Source organism: Phocoena sinus, chromosome 6 (assembly GCF_008692025.1).
Source record: "Phocoena sinus isolate mPhoSin1 chromosome 6, mPhoSin1.pri, whole genome shotgun sequence".
Lineage (NCBI taxonomy): Eukaryota > Metazoa > Chordata > Mammalia > Artiodactyla > Phocoenidae > Phocoena > Phocoena sinus.
The window spans coordinates 4,869,927-4,889,962 of NC_045768.1; the positions used below are offsets into that span (position 1 = coordinate 4,869,927).

Genomic DNA, 20,036 nt, shown 5'->3' on the forward strand with positions numbered 1-20,036 from the left:
TCAGTATGATTATTAGAAAGTATTAAAGATGTTTCAAAGTTATTTTTGACCTTCAGGTTATCCATCATTTTGCAGTCATTTGAAATAGTTCTTCTTGGTGTGTCTACATGGTCCCTCTTATGTGGCATGTATTTGAGTATTTCCTGTGTGCAGTGGTCTGAGTATTCCACTGCTTTACAAAGGAGGAGAAGGAGAGGGAAGAAGAAAGGGGGGGCTTCCCTGGTGGCGCAGTGGTTGAGAGTCCACCTGCCAATGCAGGGGACACGGGTTCGTGCCCCGGTCCAGGAAGATCCCACATGCTGCGGAGCGGCTGGGCCCGTGAGCCATGGCCGCTGAGCCTGCGCGTCTGGAGCCTGTGCTCCGCAACGGGAGAGGCCACAACAGTGAGAGGCCCACGTACTGCAAAAAAAAAAAAAAAAAAAAAAAAGAAGAATAAGAAAGGGGGAAGAGACAGCAGGTTATGTGCAGTAGGAAATTGCCATGTAGTAATGTTGTGGATATACTTTCATAAGTCAGAGAAATCATCATGCTTCAATTTCAGCTTCATACGCTCAGGGTTTACGGGTACTTTTATTGTTGTTTTTTTCAAAATAATAGGGTGGCTTAAACTAAGATAAGCCCTCCCCAGCCTACTTTCTGAGCAGTTCACTAAGTATTTTTTCTAGTAAATCTGCTAACCTGAAGAACTGCACTGAACATTGACTTCTTTTTCATTCTCAAGTGTGTTGGGAGTAGAAGGACATCCTATCCAGCTAGGAGTTGTAGCAGCAGCATCTCCTTTCTGGACCCACACGTGTTCTACTTAGTTACAAATGTCAAGAGAAGGTCTTTCAATAATCTGTAAGCTTGTTTAGGGCCTTTTTTGGGGTGAACCCTAAAAACTTTTGTTGTTCGAGTTGTAGTGTTTGGCCCCAACTCATTATTTTGAAGACACAAGTGCCCAGTTTTAAAATTATGCCCCTCCCCCCTTGCCATCCGGGCCTGGCACTGCTTCTGGGCTGGTCTCTTCAGCATCTTTCAGGGTGGAATTTGAGATCTCCTCTGGCTGCCTTGTTTTCAGGCTGCTGTGAGCCTCCAGAAGCTGACTTGAGGAGTCACCGCCAGGCCAGTGCACTCTGGCACCTCGTCTGCTTTAGTGTTCTGTCTCCCTGAGCACATGTGAGAAGGAAGGCACTTCCTCTGCTCTGTCGCTGCCTCACCCCCACTTAGGATGTGGGCAGGGAAGGTCCCTTGTTGTCATCATAAAGGTCATACTGGGGCTGGACAGCCCTGTGACTGCATTATGCCACTTCAGTTACAGGAAACTCCCCACTGGCCTGTACCCAGTGTCTTTGGTGAAGAACTCGTCTTAGGACCACTCACCGGTAGAGGGGCCATGTCATGGCCATAAGCACAGGAGCCCGTGGTGATAGAGGACAGACAGTGACAGGTCGGGATGCGGCCTGAGCAGGGGCAGCAGGCCCAGGCTGCGGGCGGGGCGCTTTCCAGTTAAAGTGCGTGTTCTCTCCACGTGAACCTGGAGGACTTGGGCCTCTCCTCGTGCAGCCTGTGTCCCCTCTGCCAGGCAGGGGTCGAGGAGACAAAAACAGATAGGACTGTTTCTTACCTGAGCACCGAGCTGTGCTTTGACTGGATGAAGGTCATCGAAGATGGAAGTGTCTCTGTGATCACTCAATATGAGTAGAGCGAACATGGAAATAAAGTATTGTGTATTTAGAAAGGTGCTCTTCCGGGTACCTTTCGGGCTTTGAAAACTGCTCTTCGGTGAACTGGCGGTTGTCTGGTTTACAGCTGCCGGCTCTGGACACAGCCTCATGTGCCGTCTCTCTCAGTCTTTCCTAACCTGTGCCTCAGGAGGATTGGAAAGTCTGACATCTCTCAGAAATCTGGCTTCAGTAGGGAGAGTTGGGCTCTGGCCAGGTTACAAACGGTCGGCTCTGAAGGAGATGAGGGATTTGGCACAGTCGCCGGGTACGTGCACATTCTAAGGGTGCCCTTCTGCCTGTGAGAGAGAAGCCAGGCTGAGAGTGAAAGACCTTCTGGCTGGTGTGTTTGTGTTTGGGCTGGAAGGTCATGGTGAATGTGGAAAGCTGCCCCCTCCTGTGATGGTCTGTTGGGCCTGGGGTGAAGGAGGTTAAGTTCTGGGATCTGACTTTGTCTTGGAATTCGGGTGCCCACTTGCACATGTGTGCCTGTCATCGCGTGGTTCTTTTGCCATCGTTCTTTAGTTGAGTTCACACAGCTGCCTCTCCAGAAAGATGGCATTCTAATTATAATTGCTCAGGAATCAATGAAGAATTAGTGGAATTTTGTCCTGCCTCAGCAGATGCAAGCGTACAGGCTCCTCCCTTTTCCTTTGCCCTGCTTGTAGAGAGAGTGAGCTTGAGTGTGGCGCTTCCAAGGCACTTCGACTCCCTCTGATGCCGCAGTGCTCTTCTGTGTGGCCTGGTGATGGGCTTCTTGGATGAGCGGCCTTCCCCACCCCCCTCTAGGCGATGGGGTGCGGGGGGCCGGCCTCCACGCCACTTGCTCTCTCTCCTGATGACGTCGTCTCTTGTCTCTCCGCCTTGTCTCTAATCACCAGCTAGTTAGCTGTTCCTTAAATATTTGCGAGATTATGTTTAACTCCTAGATGGTGAAAACAGGAAAATGCCAACCTTCTCCTTTCTTCTTCCAGTACTTGATTCTTGGCGATCTCAACCCTCCACGTTTCTCCAGGAATAGGCATCGAAACTATTAGAGTGGGGTGACACTGATTCTGATTATATGGAGTATGCCTTATTTTTCTTTTAATTCGTATTTCAGAAGTAATACATGTTCATTGTAGCAAAGTAAGAAAAAGCAGAGAAGCAAAAACAAGAAAATAAGGGGTGTTTCATAGCCGTATTTTTTCCTATACGTGTGTTCTTGGTTTTGTTTTGTTTCCAAAACATACTGTGTATACACCAGTGTACCGTCTGGGCTGTTTTTCCACTTAACATTGTATTGTCTTTCCACGCTATCATATATTCTTGTGAGGTTTTGTTTTGTTTTGTTTTTTTGCCGTGTGTGGGCCTCTCACTGTTGTGGCCTCTCCCGTTGCGGAGCACAGGCTCCGGACGCGCAGGCTCAGCGGCCATGGCTCACGGGCCCAGCCGCTCCGCGGCATGTGGGATCTTCCCGGACCGGGGCACGAACCCGTGTCCACTGCATCGGCAGGCGGACTCTCAACCACTGCGCCACCAGGGAAGCCCTCTTGTGAGTTTTTTTAATGGTAATATAATGGTCCATTGTTTAAGTCTATCTTAATTTATGTAATCAGTACCTAGTATTGAATATTTAATTATGGAATATTGAGTCGTCTGATTACCTGTTACACGGAATGCTGCAGTGAACGTTCTTTGTGGCTTAATTTTTGTACACATCCGTGTCATTTTCCTTGGGCTAAATTACTATAAAACGTATGCAAATATTTAAAGCTTTTTATGTATACTGACAAGTCATCTTTTAGAAAAGCTATCCAAAGCATTACTTCCATCCATCATAGTAACTCTTTGCCTTACCACACTTGTCGGGATTCCTGTGTGGGGTGTTTTGAGTTGGGAGAGGCTTTGCAGTCTGATTTGGGGGCACACTGCTGTATTACCCACCTTCTTCCATTGCTGCCTCCTCTGTAACTTTAGAAATAGATGTTCATGCTGAAAGCCTGAACTTCTCATGTGACACAGGTAGGTCCTACCCAGGTGTGCATCAACAGGGCAATGAATGAAGAGATAGTGGGTTTATCCATATACTGGAATACAACTCAGCAACATCACGGAACACACTACTCAGGCACACAGAGACGTGGGTGTTTACACTGAGCAAAAGAGGATCGACGAGTAGAGATAGAGAGTGGATTAGTGGTTGTGGGTCCGGGAGGGCTGGGGAGACATGAGGAGGGACCACGGAAAGGTCCAGAGTTTGTCTTGGAAGTAATAATGAGTCCTAAAATGGATCGTGTTGATGGTTGCACAACACTGTGAACAGACTAAAAACCATTGCATTGCACACTTTAAATGGCTGAATTTTGGGCTTCCCTGGTGGCGCAGTGGTTGAGAGTCCGCCTGCCGATGCAGGGGACGCGGGTTCGTGCCCCGGTCCGGGAAGATCCCACATGCCGCGGAGCGGCTGGGCCCGTGAGCCATGGCCGCTGAGCCTGCGCGTCCGGAGCCTGTGCTCCGCAATGGGAGAGGCCACAACAGTGAGAGGCCCGCGTACAGAAAAAAAAAAAAAAAAAAAGGCTGAATTTTATGGCCTAAAGCTGTTCAGAAAAAGAAGATGGACACCAAAGAGTACATACTGTATGGTTCCACTTATTTCAAGTTCTAGGCAGAAGTGATCCAAGAAACAGAAGTGAAAAAGTGGTTGCGATGGGGCAGATTGACTGGAGAAGGTGGTGGGAACGTTCTGTATTTTTGAGTGATTCTTGTATGATGTATGCAATCACCGAAACTCATCAAATTGGAGGAAGATGCATTCTAGTTGAAAAAACCAAGTAGGCCCTAATCACCTTTTTTTTTTTTTTCCTATTTATAAAAATATTTTCTAAAGTCATTTCTCTGCCGGGTAATATGCCCTAAACTTTCTGTCCATCGACAAAGATTCCCACCAGTCATTTCAGGATACCAGCTGCTGCCACACCCATGGCCAGCTCACTCTGGGAAACCACCTTCCCCGAGACCAGAGGTTTGATTGTTAGTAAGCAGCGTCCTGCACATTGTATAATGGCTTCAGAGAACTAAAGGGTAGTAGTTCTTCCTCCACAAACTGACTGGCAGTTGTTCTGCCAGGAGTTTGGTCTGTGTGATGAACTTAGTCATTCTGAGACAGTGGGGCTTGTCGTTTCCCCCTTCCAAAAGGAAGTGCCTTTATGCACTTGAAACTTTCGATGTGCTGTGCAGGTATTTTTGGAGGGTAGGGGACGTTCTGGGAAGTCAGGCAGATTACCTAAGTCAAATCATACGCACACTTACGGTGAGTGAGGAATCTGTGGGCAGTGGAGGACAGACAGCTGACCCACCTGGTTGGGAACATTCACGGTGAGGAACCTTCCTCGTGTCTCACTGCTTTTCTCTTGTGTGGGGTGTAGGAGCTTGTCAGACTTACCATCGAGAAGCAGGGGCATCCGTCTCCAACAAGCCCAGTGAAACCCAGTTCCCCAGCCTGCAAACCCGACGGGTGAGTGCTGACCAGACCCTCCAGTATCTGGGGTCATGGTTGATCTACACTTGAGAAAGAAGGGGAGCCAGGTCCGGAGCCCACATCAGGCAGGCCCTGTGAGGCCCACATTCCCTTCTCAGTGAATTCTGGGTAAGAGCCTGCATTACTTTAAAGTGTGTGTAGCTCACACCCATTCTGAAGAATTGCCTGGTCTCCAGGTTAATAGTCAGCGTGACCTTTTCTAAGGATAGTGTGTGATGTCAAAACCCACCTATACTTTTCTTGACCAGCTTCCTCCCATAATTAGAAAGAACTTTGAAGGGTTGGGTTTTAGGGGTTTGACTTGAGAGCATTTAACTTTATCAAGAAAGGAAACTGAGGGTGTAATGTGGACAGTTACAAGGCCTTGCAATAACTTCTACTACAAGCCCCTAGTAAAAATATAAAACCTACACTTGGAGCACTTTAGAACATCATCTAGTCCAGAGATTCCTCTTACAGATGAGGAAACTGAGGTGCAGAGGCAGGGGGACTTGGCCAAGCTTCTGCTGTTTGTGGGTGATCGAACCAGACCTGAAACCCCATCTCTGCCTTGGAGCCCAGGGCACAGTGTCAGCTCTGTGTCCAGGGCACCTCCGTCCCTGTCCCCCCTTGACTTCCCTGCCCTGGTCACATCCTCACGCTCTCAGGACTTTCTCTGTGGCCTTCTGTAACCCCAAGTTCTCTTCAACTCTCCAGCCAGTCTGAGCTCCCCTTGACAGATCGAGAGATGGAGATTCTAAACAAGACGACCGGCCTGTCGCAGTCGGCCGAGGGGCTCCCAGATTCCACGGATGAAGAGGTCGCGCCCCCCAAACCCCCCTTACCTGGCATTCGTGTGGTTGATAATAGGTAATTTTCTGTTTTTCTAGCACCCTCCTCTATTTATGTCATAATTTCATGAATGGATGGGTAGGATGAGCCAAAAAGAAGACGGTGCCATTAGGGTCAGAACCTGCTCTTTAGGCACCTTGGCGGTTTGACCTTCCTCCGGAGGGGCGTCTCCAGAGGACGCGAGCCTGGCCCAGCGCCCTCCCTTGCCCCGCACCCTGAGAACTCCCGACCGCTTGCCTTTTAGCCTTAACCAAGCAAAAACTGGTACCATTTGTTACGAAAAGAAAAGCAAGAACTTTGGATACTAGTTTTTTGGCACTGATGGGATGGGAGTTGAAAGTGTGAAAAGCAGGTGTGAAGTGTCTGATAATGAAAGAACCCACCTCCCATACCCCAGCATCTGTTTAAAGCATTTTGTGGGGTGTCTGGTTTGATAGGGTTCCTTGCTCTGTTTCAGTCCTCCACCAGCATTGCCACCGAAGAAGAGACAGTCGGCTCCATCCCCTACCCGAGTGGCCGTCGTGGCCCCCATGAGTCGAGCCACCAGTGGCTCCAGTTTGCCTGTTGGAATTAATAGGCAGGTAATTAGCTCCATCTAGAAAGGCAGAGGAAGGCTTCAGGTCTGGGGATTTGGTTCCTGAAGCTTGAGAGAAACCCAGTGGTCTTCAGTCCCTGGCGTTGGTCAGGAGGAGCTCTCCGCACTGGGGTGGGAGTTCCCTCACCGGGTGGGGAGGCCGAGACCGGCCCCAGGGCCTCCCTCGCACTGAGCTCTGAGCGCTGGCACAGGCCCTCTTTCTCAGGAGGCGCAGAAGTGGCGTTCACAGCCTACAGCAAAGATGGGCCTTTCCAGCGGGTTGCTGAGCCTGCCGGTATCTCCTTCTCCGAGTAAACGTACGGGCTCCCTCCCCTGGTCTCTGCCACCATTTCCCAGGAGTGACTTGGTTTGTTTTCGTTTTTGCCGGGAGGATTTTGACGTGGACTGTTACGCACAGAGACGACTGTCGGGCGGCAGCCACTCTTATGGCGGCGAGTCGCCCCGCCTGTCCCCCTGCAGCAGCATAGGCAAGCTCAGCAAGTCGGACGAGCAGCTGTCGTCTCTGGACAGGGACAGCGGGCGGTGCTCCCGGAACACAAGCTGTGAGACTCTAGGTGAGCTGCCGGCATCACGGCCACCACTGCTGGCTCATCGTCTCTCCGGGGCTATTTTGGGCTCAGACAGTGATGCCAGTCATTGGCTCTGTTGACCTTGGCCAAGTCACTCAAAATCCGAGCCTCAGTTTCCTCATCTGCAAAATGAGGATACCAGTGTCTGCCTCTGAAGGCGGTTGAAAGTTTAAATGGAGTAGCAGTGTGAAACCCCATGGGAGATACTGAAATGGTAGCTGTTACTTCAGTTAGTCTGTCAGTGTGTCATTTGACTCCCTTTGACAGAATTCAGAGCCGTCTGTGCTCAGAGCCCCTGCCCACTTCTGACGGAGGGCAAAGGCAAGGGAGCTGGCCTCGGGCGGTGGGGCCCAGTGAGGGTCTGGCGTGCAGTTTGGCAGGAGGCCTACAGAGCACTGAGCTGTCCGTGTCCCGCGAACTAGATACTTCACTTCTGAGAGTTTATCTTAAGAACATAATCAGAGATTTATGGCAAGATTTCTGTCCAAAGACATCAATCTCAGCATTATTAAGAGTAATGATGATAAACTGGAAAGAATCTGCTACTCGGTGATAGGAAATCAGGAGACGTATGATACATCCATTTGGTGGAATAATACATAGCTGTATTAAAAACCAGTTATGATACAGTGATCAGCGGACAAAATCCAAGGCCACTTATATAGTGTTTTCTCAGAGTTTAAAAAGAAAAAAAATCCAAGGGAGAAAAGACTTTTAAGGAAATATATCCAGTGGTAAGCAGAGATTATAGTTAGATTATGGGACTGTGGGTGATTTTTATTTTCTCAATAGGGTTTTTTGGCCACCTTTGGTCATGCATTTTTCTTTTTTTAAGTAAGAAACTTTTAAAAATCCAGGAAAGTACAAAGAATTGGATAGCAAACAGTCAAATTCCCATCTGGTTTTACTTTTATAAGCAGGAGAAAAATGAAAAATATAAAGTAAAGTGAGAGTCTTTGCGGATGAGATGGGAGATGTGTTTTGGCCACTCTGAAGAGCAGCGCTGGGTCAGGGAAGAAGCGTGGGAGCTTTTCTTTCTGTGGGGGCTGGTGGCTCACAGTATGTTTCTCCCGTTGTGAACGCAGATCATTACGACCCTGACTACGAATTCCTCCAGCAAGACCTCTCTAACGCAGACCAGATACCTCAGCAAGTGGCCTGTAACCTCAGCCCGTTGCCAGAGTCCTTGGGGGAGTCTGGGTCTCCGTTTCTCGGCCATCCTTTCCAGTTGCCTCTGGGCAGCTGTCCCCAGCCAGAGGGGCCCTCGGCCCCAGGGCAGCAGGTGGACGTGCCGCCCGCTCTTCCCGAGAAGAAGCGCAGGAGCGCGGCCTCCCAGACGGCGGACAGCTCTGGCTGCAGGGCATCCTACGAGCGGCACCCCTCGCAGTACGACAACATCTCCGAGGAGGACCTGCAGAACCCGGCCTCGGTCCAGTCCGTCCCCTTCACGCCCTTTGCTGCTGTTCTTCCCTTTCAGCAAGGAGGTTCCTCAGCCTCTGTTGAATTTGTGGGTGATTTCACTGTTCCTGAATCAACAGGTGACCCAGAAAAACCTCCTCCTCTACCAGAGAAGAAAAACAAACACAGTAAGCTTTTGTTGAGCTATTGTCGGGAAGCACCTTTTGTAACCTAAAATGGTGTTTTGTTGAAACATTAGATCAGAATCAAACCAGTGGCCTCGTAATTTCGTAAAAGGTAGAACCACAGGTATGTGGACACTTACAGGAGCCTTGTGTTGTCAGTACTGGGAATCATTTTTAAAGCCTGATAAGCTGACCTCTACTTTTGGTCTCGACAGAACCTCAGGTCTGGTCTCCACAGAGTATCTGGCCTCTTGTAGATGGCAGTCAGTTGACCTTCTGGCCCGAACACGTGGTGACAGAGAGAAACAAATATCACGGCATTACTTCTGGGTAAAGCAGAACAGACATTTGAATTAAAATAGCCCTGATCGCACCCACAGGGGTTTTCTAAGGCTCCCTGGAATGCAGGGGGCTGTTTAGAGAGAACCCTGGTACCGCTCTGTGTTCTGTTTGCAGACACTGAAATGTCACGTCACCACTTGGAATCTGAGATTGCTTGGTTGGAGTTGCTGAGGACACTTCTTAGACCAGATGATCTGATATATGATGTTATTAGGGCCCAGGGGTAGAGCTGAAATTTCGGATTTTTGTATTTTGAATATTTTCCAAGGTCCTAAGTAGAGTTCTGCAGGGATTTGCTTTTCTGCTGGCTCCCCGACTGCTCTGTGTTGCCTGTCTCTCTGCCCCGCCCTCTCCCCAAGTCACCCGCACGGCTCTGCCTCATCTTCCCTGGGCAGACTGGCTGTCAGTGTTTCAGTATGTGTGTGGCCACATCAGCCCACAGCCCCAGGATTCCCTGGCCTCAGTGGAAACATCCAGCAGATGACTTCTGTGACCTGGAAGTTGAGAATCCATTCCAAATTCCCAAGTGAGAGCGTCTGACTGGCCCTGCCGAGAGCGGCCCGTTCTCAGAAGGGGAGACCTGGCCTTAGTTACCGCACTGGGTGTCGCCCAGCTTGTATAATAGCCTCGGTGGTATGGTCCCCCAGCTGGAGGGAGAGCTGGCTCTGTAGGGCTAATGGTGTCGTTCCCGTCTGTCATGTAAGTTCACCCACTAGAAACCAGGCCGCTAGTAGACGGAGCTGCAAGCAGCAACGCCAGGAACGTCTCCTTCTGCGCCTGTCTACACGCACAGGTGTCTAAAGAGCCACGGGCCTCTCCCCTCCACCCACCTGGCCTGACTTGAGCAGCGTGCCCTTGAGGGCTCGCACCCTTGCCTGTCCTTTCCTAGGAATCTTCTGGACCCAGACCAAGAGCAGGCTTGCATCTGTGCAAACCACAGCAGATTTGTGGTGCCGCCTGGCTGGGGAGCCAGGAGCCTCGCCCTCTGAGCTCTTAGACCAGGTGTGGGCAGCCGGCTTCAGGCAGAGAAGAAAAGGAAAGGGGGAGGCGTCCGTTGTTGCCTTTTGAATAGCCTCAAGTCTCCTGTGGCTGAAAATATTTCCTATTAATTTAGGCATCCATTTCTAGGCTCTGTGTCATCTGTAATGTCTGTAGCTCTTGTGCCTGCAAACCTTTAAAATCTACTGAGCGCCTCCGGTACGGCGCCCTTGACATACTCTGACACACTCTGTCGTATTCGTCCTTACCAACCTCCTGGCTGGCCGGGTGTCATTAGCCCCCTTTTTATAGCTGAAGAAACTGGAGCTCAAAGGAACTGAGCCTCTGCCCAAGATCAGATCAGCGAGGAAGTGGGTGGCAGATGTGGGTTTCTGAGCAGTGTTTTCCTAGCTCAACTCACTGCCTCCCAGGCTGAGGAGGAAGGCCTCCCCCCACTTCCCTGAGCCCTGTGCCAGCTTACAGTAGGAACCCCCGCGCAGCTGGTGGTCTCCTCGGTGCCCTGTGAAAGGACCCCTGACTTGAGGCTCCCTGAGGCTTAGTCCTAGTCTCAAGTCTGCTCTTCACTTCCCGAGAGGACCCTTGAAGAGTTCCAACCTGCAGCCCCGTGGAAAACTCCTCACAGAGTTGCTTTGAAGGAAAGGAGGAGATAATCATCACCTTTATACTTGGCTAACGCTGGACGAAGCTTGTGCACGCGCAGCCTCGGTGTCAGAGAGCATCCCCGTCCTTTGGGTTGCTCTGAGGGTGCCCGGCCCTGTGAGCCCCTTGTGCCAGACAAGCTTCCTCATCGCTGTCTGCCCATAGCCGCAGGTGCCCACTGGGCCTTCCCAGTGATGCCGGTGGCTGTAGTCTCTGGGCCCTTGTGCTGGGCTACCTTTGAAGTGGACTGGTCCTCCTTGATTCTAGAAGGTGGCGACCATCGCTGCGGCTTCTCTGTGCTTGGTTAGCAGCTCTCTACGAGGACCTCAGCATCGAGGAGTTCATGGCGCTCCTGGAAAGATCGCAGCCTTGCTGAAGCTTTCGGTTTTGGTCAGGCAGAGGTGGTTGCATTCAGGCTCCTTAGGGAGAAGTTCGTGGGCCTTTGGGGTCGTCTTCATGGTTTGCATCTTGCCCTGGAACCCAGTGGTGTTGCTTGTGCAGCGTTAGAGAAAAGGCGATGTGGGGTTCCAGGGGGACTGCAAGCTGCGCTTCTCTTTGAGAAGCACCGGTTTTATGGGGGAAACCACCTTTTACAGCCAAGCTCCACTCTGTGCTTTCTGGAGCTGAGATGTTCTTACCGATTCCTTTAAATAAAGAAGGTAACTTTGAACCCCTCTTTCAGTGTAGGGTGCTAGAAAGATGTATTTGGAGAAAGGCATTTCCTGTCTACCTTGACCCCCATTGAGGTACAGAGAAGAAAAAGACCATCTCCCTACCTTCACGGCTGCCTTCCCCAGCAAAGTATCTCTGTCCTTTCATTTCTGACTGGTTTAGGTCTCCAGTTAAGCCCACCCTTCTGGTTATTTGACAATACGAAGTTAAGCCCTGCAAACTTGTTCTTGCCATGGTTTCTTAGTATCTGAACTTTGGCTTCACGTAGCAGGTGCTCGCATTCCTTCACCTCCCTCTTAGTTCGTGCGCGGTAACTCTGTAAATAAGTTAGTACTTATTTCTGACGCAGGTATTGAGGGGCGCAACGGTGCCTTTCCCTGCAAACACGCGTCTGTATAGAGGATGCCCTAACACCCGGGAGCTTCCTCCGCTACCTAGAGAAGGGGAAGGGCAGAGCAGTTCCGGCCTGCCTTGGCCTCGACTTTGTGACAGGGAGTGGAAAGTGCGAGATCCCATCCACACAGGTAGATTGGGGTTGGAGAAAGGGCTTCTGCTCCAGTCCAGCCTCACAGCTACGGACACCAGATGACGGCTCTGTCAGGTTGACTGTCACTTCTCCCAGAACCCTCTGGAGTCTTCAGAAAGGCCTGGCTCAGAAGATGGGGCTTGCTTGGATCACTAACCTCCAAAAGTCAGAAATAAAGTATACGCTGATGCCCTCACGTGAGGGCTGAGGGCTTCACACCTGCCGCGGAGCCGCTGTCTGCGGCCAAGGGCTCCGTCGGTGGCGCCACACTGCCGGTGAGGGAGCCTGCCTGCTGTGCGGGCCCCGCAGGTGCAGGCAGCTGCGCCGTGAGGCCGCAGCTCTGCCACAGATGGCCACAGTGGCAAGGGCTAGGACTGCTTTTTTTTTAGCATCTTTATTGGAGTATAATTGCTTTACAATGGTGTGTTAATTTCTGCTTTATAACAAAGTGAATCAGCTATACATGTATCCCCATATCCCCTCCTCCTCGCGTCTCCCTCCCGCCCTCCCTATCCCACCCCTCTAGGTGGTCACAGAGCACCGGGGCTAGGGCTTCTTAAAGGGCTTGTAGAGAGGAGGATCCTTATGTTTCAGTGTGAGCACTTCTTTTCTCACTATTCATCCCTCTGTACAGAGGATGTTCCATAGAACCTCTGGGCTTGGAGGGGGAGAACTGAGCTTAGTGATGTTATTTCTCGCCTGCCCAGCGGGTGCTCTGCAAGAGCCGCCCCCGGGGCTGCAGCCTGGTTCAGCAAGTCACTGAGCAGGGACAGATGGGGGACATGCGTTCTCTTCATTCGTTCATCCTGTAAATATGTGTGGACACCTACTGTGTGTTAGGCACCGCTGATACAGCAGCGGACAGGACAGACAAGGTCCCTGCCCTCCTGCAGCTTCAGCTCTTGAGTGAGAGGCAGTACGTCCTGTTGCACCTGCTTTGGAGATTCTTCCTGAACCAAACCACTCTCACCCCCACCCCACGCCCACCCCCACCCCCACCGGGGCCTTTCACCTGAGCAAGCACAGCCGCCCAGAACCGTCTTCCCAAGACGAAGCAGCTCCGGGCACACCCGGGGTGGGGCTGGGGGGCTTCTGTGGGTTCCCGCCAACTCAGCATCAAGCCCGCTTCCTTACCCCGTTCACACAGCCTCATGCAACCTCCTGGGTCATCCCTCTCCCCTCACCAGCTGTGCTCTGCCCTCTGGACCCTCGTCCTGGCTGTGGACCTCTGCCTGGCCGGGAAGACTCTTCCACCCGTCCTCACCCTTATTCTAGAGAAGCACCCCCATCGCCACCCCATTTCACTGTCCTCCATGGGACACGCATACTGCACCTCGGCCTGTTTTCTGTCTCCCTGGGGAGGGTGTGAGCGCCACGCAGGCGAAGGATTCGCTTTGCTGGCCCCTGTGTTGTCCCAGCACCTGGGTCAGTGCCTAACACATCGTAGGTGCTCAGAAAAATCAGACGAATGAGAAAAGCCCAGCTAGCTCGTGACACACAGTGGGAAGGCCTCCGAAGGAAGGGAACGTGGGGCTGAGGAGGGGCTGCTGGGGCAGAGCCGGGGGTGAGAGGCCTCCGTGGAAGTCAGGGAACCTGAGCCCGAGGCCCAAAGGAGGGAAAGAGTCGGGCCTGGCAGCGTAGCAGCAGGGTTTCGGGAAGAGCAGCTGGAACAGCGCTGTGGAAAGCCCCGAGCATGGTCGGGGAACTGAGAGAGCCAGAGGAGCGGGCAGCGCGCACTGGGCGCCTGCTGTGCCCTGAGCCCCGCGCACGGGCCACGACCATGGCCCTGGAGAGGCTGGCAAGCCCCGAGGGCTTCTCAGCACGGAGTGGAGTGCCCCCTACGCCTTTCTATAAACAGACTCTATTTCCTAGAGCGGTTCTAGGTTCCCAGGGACGTTGAGCGGAAAGTACAGGGAGTTCCCATAGATCCTTGCCCTCCCTCCCCGCACACACGGCTCCCCACCACCACCCCCGCCCCCCGTCACCACCTCCACCGTGACCCCCCGTGACACGCCATGGTCGCCGAGTCAGGGTTCACATCGCCTTGACACGGGCGTCCGCGTGGTAGTGTCGTACAGAGTGGGCTCTCCGGGCCCTCATCCTGGCCGCTGTGAGGGGGTAGGTTGGGCATCTGTGCACGGCGGTCTCCAGCCCAGTGCCCCCCTGTGTCCGCAGTGCTGGCCTACATGCAGCTGCTCGAGGACTACTCGGAGCCGCAGCCCTCCATGTTCTACCGGACGCCGCAGAAGGAGCACATCTACCAGCAGAAGAACAAGCTCCTCATGGAGGTGTATGGCTTCAGCGACTCTTTCAGCGCCGGGGATGCCCCGCAGGAGCTCGCCCCGCCCCCCGCCCTGCCCCCCAAGCAGCGGCAGCTGGTAAGCGGCCCCTCCCGGGTGCCCCTCGCTGTTCCACCCCCAGCAACCAGTCTCTCATCCTGACGGGTCTCTAGGAACTGAGATGGTCCTGGGGCAGGTTTCGGCACCTCTCCTTCCAAGCCAGGGCTCTGGGCCGTGCTCTCGTGCCCTCGCTGCGGCCTGTCTCCTGCTGCACCATCTCCCCACCCTGGGGGGTGGCACCTTTCTTTTCCAGAGCAGCCCCTGCAGCTGGGGCTGGCTTGTACTCAGAATGTTTGCTTTCTCTGTTGACGGTCCTTTTTCTCTCTTCTCTGGCTCCAATATAGACCTCCCAGAAAGGAGGGACTCCATCAGAGCACAGGGCACGGTCTGTGTAGGGCCATCTGTGGACTTGATTTACATAATGGGCCTCACTCTGCCCAGTGATTTAACACCCCGCCCTGGCCGGGGATGGCCCAGTGAGAACCAGCTCTATTGAAGCAGGATGGCTTTGCACAGAGCCGCTTTGTGTTTCAGGCATGGCGCACCGTTCCTCCTTCAAAAACCCCTCCTGTGTAAGGACTCCGTGTAGGTGGCAGAGAGGCAGGCTGTCCAGCCGTGGGCAGGCTGTGAAGCTCTGGGACCAGAGGAGGGGCACGGCGGGTGCGCCTCTCAACCCTTTTCTCTTTGCCACCAGTTTACTAACTGAGTGGGCTCTGGTCAGGGTGTGGAATCCAAATGTCCCATCCAGCCGTGTTCTCCAGGAGAGGAGACCCGACTTAATCAGAGCTGCAGCTGCTGTCTTGCTCTTACGCTGGTCAATTTGGTAGTGATTTAACCAGCGAGGGGCCCAGGGTGGCTGGCCAGGCCGCCTTTTATCCATTGCGAGAGGACGTGAGGTACTGCCCCGACTTTTCTGGGAGGCAGCTGCCGACCGGACGACAAAGGCCCCTGGGTGACTCCTCGAAACTGTCTGGGCCTCAGCAGTGCTGTGATTGGGCCTCGAGCATGCCTGGCCCCAGGCATCCCCAAGCCTTCCTACAGTCAGCGGGCTCTGGGGCTGGCCCCGCAGAGCCACAGCCAGCCTCTTGGGGGACAGCCTGGTCTAGTAGAGGAAAGGCCAGGCTCGGGCTGGGAGTCGTGGGTCGCAGTTCTGCCACCAGCTAGCTGTGTTTCAGCAGTTGTGCTCAGGGTCTTAGTTTTTCACCTGTCCTGGTCACCCCACAGACACCTGAACATGCCCAAATATGAACAGAAATTGAAAATTGATTCTAGGATTTCAAGAAGAAATTGTCACCACAGAAATATAAATGCCTGCCCCCGGGACCTCTGACCTAAAATGTTTGGTTAGACAGCTGGGCCAGTTAGGTTGAAATGTGAAGTTTTCTCATCCCCTCCTGCCGGAGTGCACGTGTGCCTGTCGGCCGGCCTTGGGCATCTTCTCTGTACCGTGTAGCCCATAGGCGTCAGAGCACTGGGGAGAGATCCCTAAGGAGCGCACGCGAGTCCCAGCCCGCATGAGAGAGCTGTCAGACGGCCTCACCTGTGGCAGGGCGGCGGTGAGGGCAGCTCTGGGAAGAGGCCTGCCGGGGGCCCGGGAGGTGGGCCTACACCCTGTTGAACACCGCCCTGAGTGAGCACCGGGGCTTTCGTATGGTGTCGCACAATCCTCCCCACGGCCCCTGGCACCCCCATTTTAAGTAAACTGAGGCTGAGAGAGCTGGAGAGACTGACTCAAAGCCCACTGCCAGAAGTGGAAGATTGGGAGCCACGCCCAGCTCTGACTGAAGCCCGGGCACACGTGTGCCATGCCCTGTGCCGGCTGCTTGGCATCCCTTCTCCAGGGCAGACGCAAGAAGTGTGACCCCATTTTTCTAGACAGAAGTGAGAGTGCTGGTTACACCTGCTGGCCCGCGTGCGCCGAGGGAGGCTGGTTCTAAGTGCTTTCCATGCATACCGCCCAGCACCGTGTTCCCCACATCCTACAGATGACAGGCTGGGGCACAGAGAGCTTTGAGTAATGCCCAGGGCCAGGCAGGTCACGAATGGCGGGGCTCAGATTAAACCCAGGCAGCCTGGCTCCCCCTCTGCACTCTGCTGGAGCACAGCCACCCCACAGAGAGGGGTCTGGAGCCCGAAATAAGCGGAAGAGCAGGGACTCACCCAGGTCTGCGTGGCTCCTCCCACCTTACCACCACTTCCAGCGGACCCAGAAGTGAAGAGGGCGCCCACTCACCCAGGTCACCTTTGGCAGGCATCCTTAACCCCTGAGCTGGGCCGGGAAGCCATCCCTCTCCAGAATGTCCCAGCAGAGTCGGGTAGCAGCCTGTTTAGCCTTTATGTGTACATGCCTGACTGTTCTCTGCTTTTCTCCCTCCTTCCCTGTCTTCTCTCTCCTTCCTCTGTCCAGCAGGCCTCCTATGCTGCTTCTTCCTTCTCCTCTGTCTCCTACTGTGTCCAGCAAACTAAAGTGGCCTTCACTCCCGAGGACGGCAGTGCCACTCAGGGCATCAGTGTGTCCGTCTCTAACTCCTTTCTCAGCCGGCACGGCAACTTACCTGTGCCCTCGGTGAGTCGCTCCCTGCTGCTCGCTACTGGGAAACCGGTGAGCGAGATCTTTCCCTTGTCGCTCCTGCCTCCCGACGTGTGTGCTGCTGCCCATCGCCGGCTCTGTCTCTCCGCAGGCCCCTGCACCTAGATGGGAAAGGGTATGCGTGGTTGGCTGGCTGTGGCCCAAAGGACTGTGTGAGCCGGTGGGATGGGGATCTTTAGCGGCCACACTTGGAACGTCATCACCCAGGCATAAACTGGCAGGGATGTCTTGGCCTTTTTATTCCATTCTCACACTGGGCCTTGGGTCAGCCCTGTAGTGTTCTGTGTTTAAAAAGGAGTAGTCCTCACGTAGGAAGCAAAGCCCCGGAGAGCAGGTTATACCCAGCATGACGGAGTTTGAGTTTGAGAGCTGTATCAGTTAGCTCTTGCTACGTAACGTACCACCCCAAAACTTTGTGGCTTAAAGCAACAGTAACTGTGTGTCATTGCCTAGGACACAGCTTCGTAGTGTGGCTGGGCTGACGCAATTCATCTGTCCCAGTGACACTCCGGATGTCAGGGGAAAGAACCTGGCAAGGGGGCCCGTTTGGGCTCCACTTAAAATCGGTTTATCCTCCCCAGGCCTCAATTTCTGTCCTTTGGGATTGTACTTTTCCTTGCCTCTTACAGTAGTTCATGAATGGGAGGATTAAGTAAAATCACAGGAGACTTCCAGGCACACAGTAAGCCTAGAAAGTTGACTACTATTGCGCTTTCTCTTAGAGTTCTGGACTCTGGTCTTGGCTCTGCTCTGATTCTGTACAGGAGAGCTTGGGCAAGTGGCTTAGCCTGCTTGCACGTCCCTTTCCCTCTATGAATGACAAGGTTGACATGGTGACTTTTGGAGACCTCTCCAAACGGGTTCCCAGTGTGGTCTTGTCCAGTTTCCGTATTTGGGAGCCATCCAGCGCCCGGTTTAAGCTGCACCTGCCCGTTGTGAGGCCCTTGGGGCGCAGTCCTCCCTTCAGTGTGCTAGGGCCTAGCTTTTTAGAGCCCGCACCAACCATACGTGCTGTAGAAAGGCTAAACACCACTCGCCCCACCCCCAGCCCTGCCCTGGTGCACAGACGCCCTCTGTTTCCTCAGCACGCACCTCTGGCAAGCTCCTTTCACAGATCTTGCTAAACTTGGCTTGTAGACAATCCCAGCTCTTGACAGTTTCCCCCCTCTGTGAACAGAAAGGAAGTGTGGGTTTTCCTAAGGGTGTCTACGATATCCCTTTTGAGTAGTTTGGGGTAGAAGACTGTCAGTGCATTGGACTGTTTACTACGGAATTAAAGGAAATTTGAGGGCATTTTAATTAAGTTTGGGTATGAGTACGTCATGGTTTTCAGCCCTGGCACGTAGGGGAGTCTTACGGCATCTTGCAGCAGAAATGTTGTGTTCTCAGCGGCAGCTCCACAAAGGAGCCTGAGGGGAGTGAGCTAAGAAAGGTGCTTTATTTCACTTAAAGGAGAGTCCCTCCAGGCCTCAAGAGCTGTTAGTAATGGCCTAAACGTATGCAACACTTGACATTTGAAATGCTGAAACCCCGGAGAAATGATTTAGTGTAATACCAGCGTATTCTTCGTATATTCTCTGCTGCGTTCTAAGATGAGCCCCAGACAGAAGGGCTTTGACATGCTCTCAGAGCAGCCCTTTATTCCCGAATGTCCCTGGGCCTGTGTCGTCAGTCCAGCATGGAATTCCCAAGGGTTGCCTCATAGGAATACAGCAGGTGCCAAATCTGAAGACACCTCACACAGTTCTTGGTCCAGTGACCTGTTACTTCTGCCATGTAACAGGAAGATTGAAAACCTTGCCAAGGGAATGGTAGAGCAGTACACCTGCGTTGCTCAATGTAAAATGAAGTAGGTGCTGAAAAAGCATTCTTATTCCCTCTTCCCAGGATCCCAGGATAAGTTTAATTCTGTAAGCACGGAGCCTCTCCTAGTGCGGGTCAGGCAGCAGGAAGGATCCAGAGCGAGTAGGATGGCCCCATCATCCTTGAGCAGCCCTTGCAATTGAGTAGGCAGAATAAGTTGGGCATAAAAGAGACTCCGGCCCGGGCAGAGTGTGAGTAACAGCGCGAGAGTTGCAGATGGTCTGTGGAGCCGGGACAGTGCCAGGCGGCGCTTCGTGGGGAAGGGGCGCTTGAGTGGTGGTGTGAAGGACAGTTAGGATTTCAGGGAGATAAAGGTCAGGGAAGTCTAGTCCAAGTTGTTCCACACCGAGGGCCCTGCCTGAAGATGAGACCGGGAAGGCCTGGCATACATTCTGGAAGGAAGATTGTCTCAAGTATAAGCACGCAGGACTGAGGTCCTGGGTGAGTGGGCCGGAGGGTAGTGACAGTACCAGCCCTTCCACGTGTCCTGCCCCTTACCCCATACCAGCTGCTCCCCGAGCTGCCTTGTGGGTGCGGCCCTCCGGGGCTCAGGCCGGTCTCGAGCTCTTTCCCCACTTGTGTGCCAGACGCGTTCCCGCTCCCGTTCCTGCCTGGCGCCCACCCTCCTCTTCGCGGTCTCCGGCTGGGTCTGCTTAGCCCCCCGTCCACAGACTCCCTGTCCTTCCCACCACGTGCTGTGATCCTAGGAGACGCGCAGCCGGACTGACGTGTGGTGTCCAGGGTATTAAGACCAGTTTGATAGGAGAAGGCGTTCAGGGAAACGATGAGTGACCGTGAGACCAGAATGACGTGGAGAGCTAGGTGCAGCCTCCCCCGGGCTGGGAGGCCGACGCCCTCATTCCTGTTCTGATTGTGCTGGGCCTTGCAATGGGCCTGCCCCTTGGTGACACTGGTAAGGGTTTGAGTGGCGGGCCCTCCTAGAAACAGCTCTCAGACGTGGTGCTGGCGTCTGCTCCTGTCCCTGGATTCTCCTCCATCACTTGTACCCCCTGGGCTGCCTGCCCTGTTCTCACTGCGGCCCAGCCTGTGCTGGCTGCCCGCCTTCCACCTCCACCCCCCCTCGTCCCTCCAGCACCAGCCCTTCCCCCCCTCACCCTGAAGTCCCATGTGCCGTTTCCTCACCATCTCCCTCCTCTGGCTTGCGTTTTCTGTCATTCTGAACCCTAGTGGTGCCAATCTTGAAAGTTTTGGGTTGGGTCCATATTCACCTTACCCTTGACCGAGGTGTTACTGAGAGTCTGTCA

The 20,036-nt window shown here is 53.4% G+C and overlaps 1 protein-coding gene across 10 annotated transcripts in view; it reads left to right on the top strand.

The window, feature by feature from the left end:
- RAPGEF1 (Rap guanine nucleotide exchange factor 1) overlaps positions 1-20,036 on the top strand; it is a 141,879-nt gene that overhangs the window by 88,722 nt on the left and 33,121 nt on the right. For 8 of the 10 annotated variants that reach the window (XM_032634301.1, XM_032634306.1, XM_032634303.1 and 5 more), the window contains 6 exons: positions 5,111-5,199; positions 5,920-6,072; positions 6,512-6,635; positions 7,020-7,203; positions 8,304-8,804; positions 14,155-14,357. In XM_032634301.1, coding sequence (XP_032490192.1) covers positions 5,111-5,199; positions 5,920-6,072; positions 6,512-6,635; positions 7,020-7,203; positions 8,304-8,804; positions 14,155-14,357 — 1,254 coding nt within the window. Of the gene's footprint in view, positions 1-5,110; positions 5,200-5,919; positions 6,073-6,511; positions 6,636-7,019; positions 7,204-8,303; positions 8,805-14,154; positions 14,358-16,725; positions 16,885-20,036 lie in introns of all 10 variants that reach the window. The other 2 variants (XM_032634308.1, XM_032634310.1) reach the window with 1 other exon arrangement.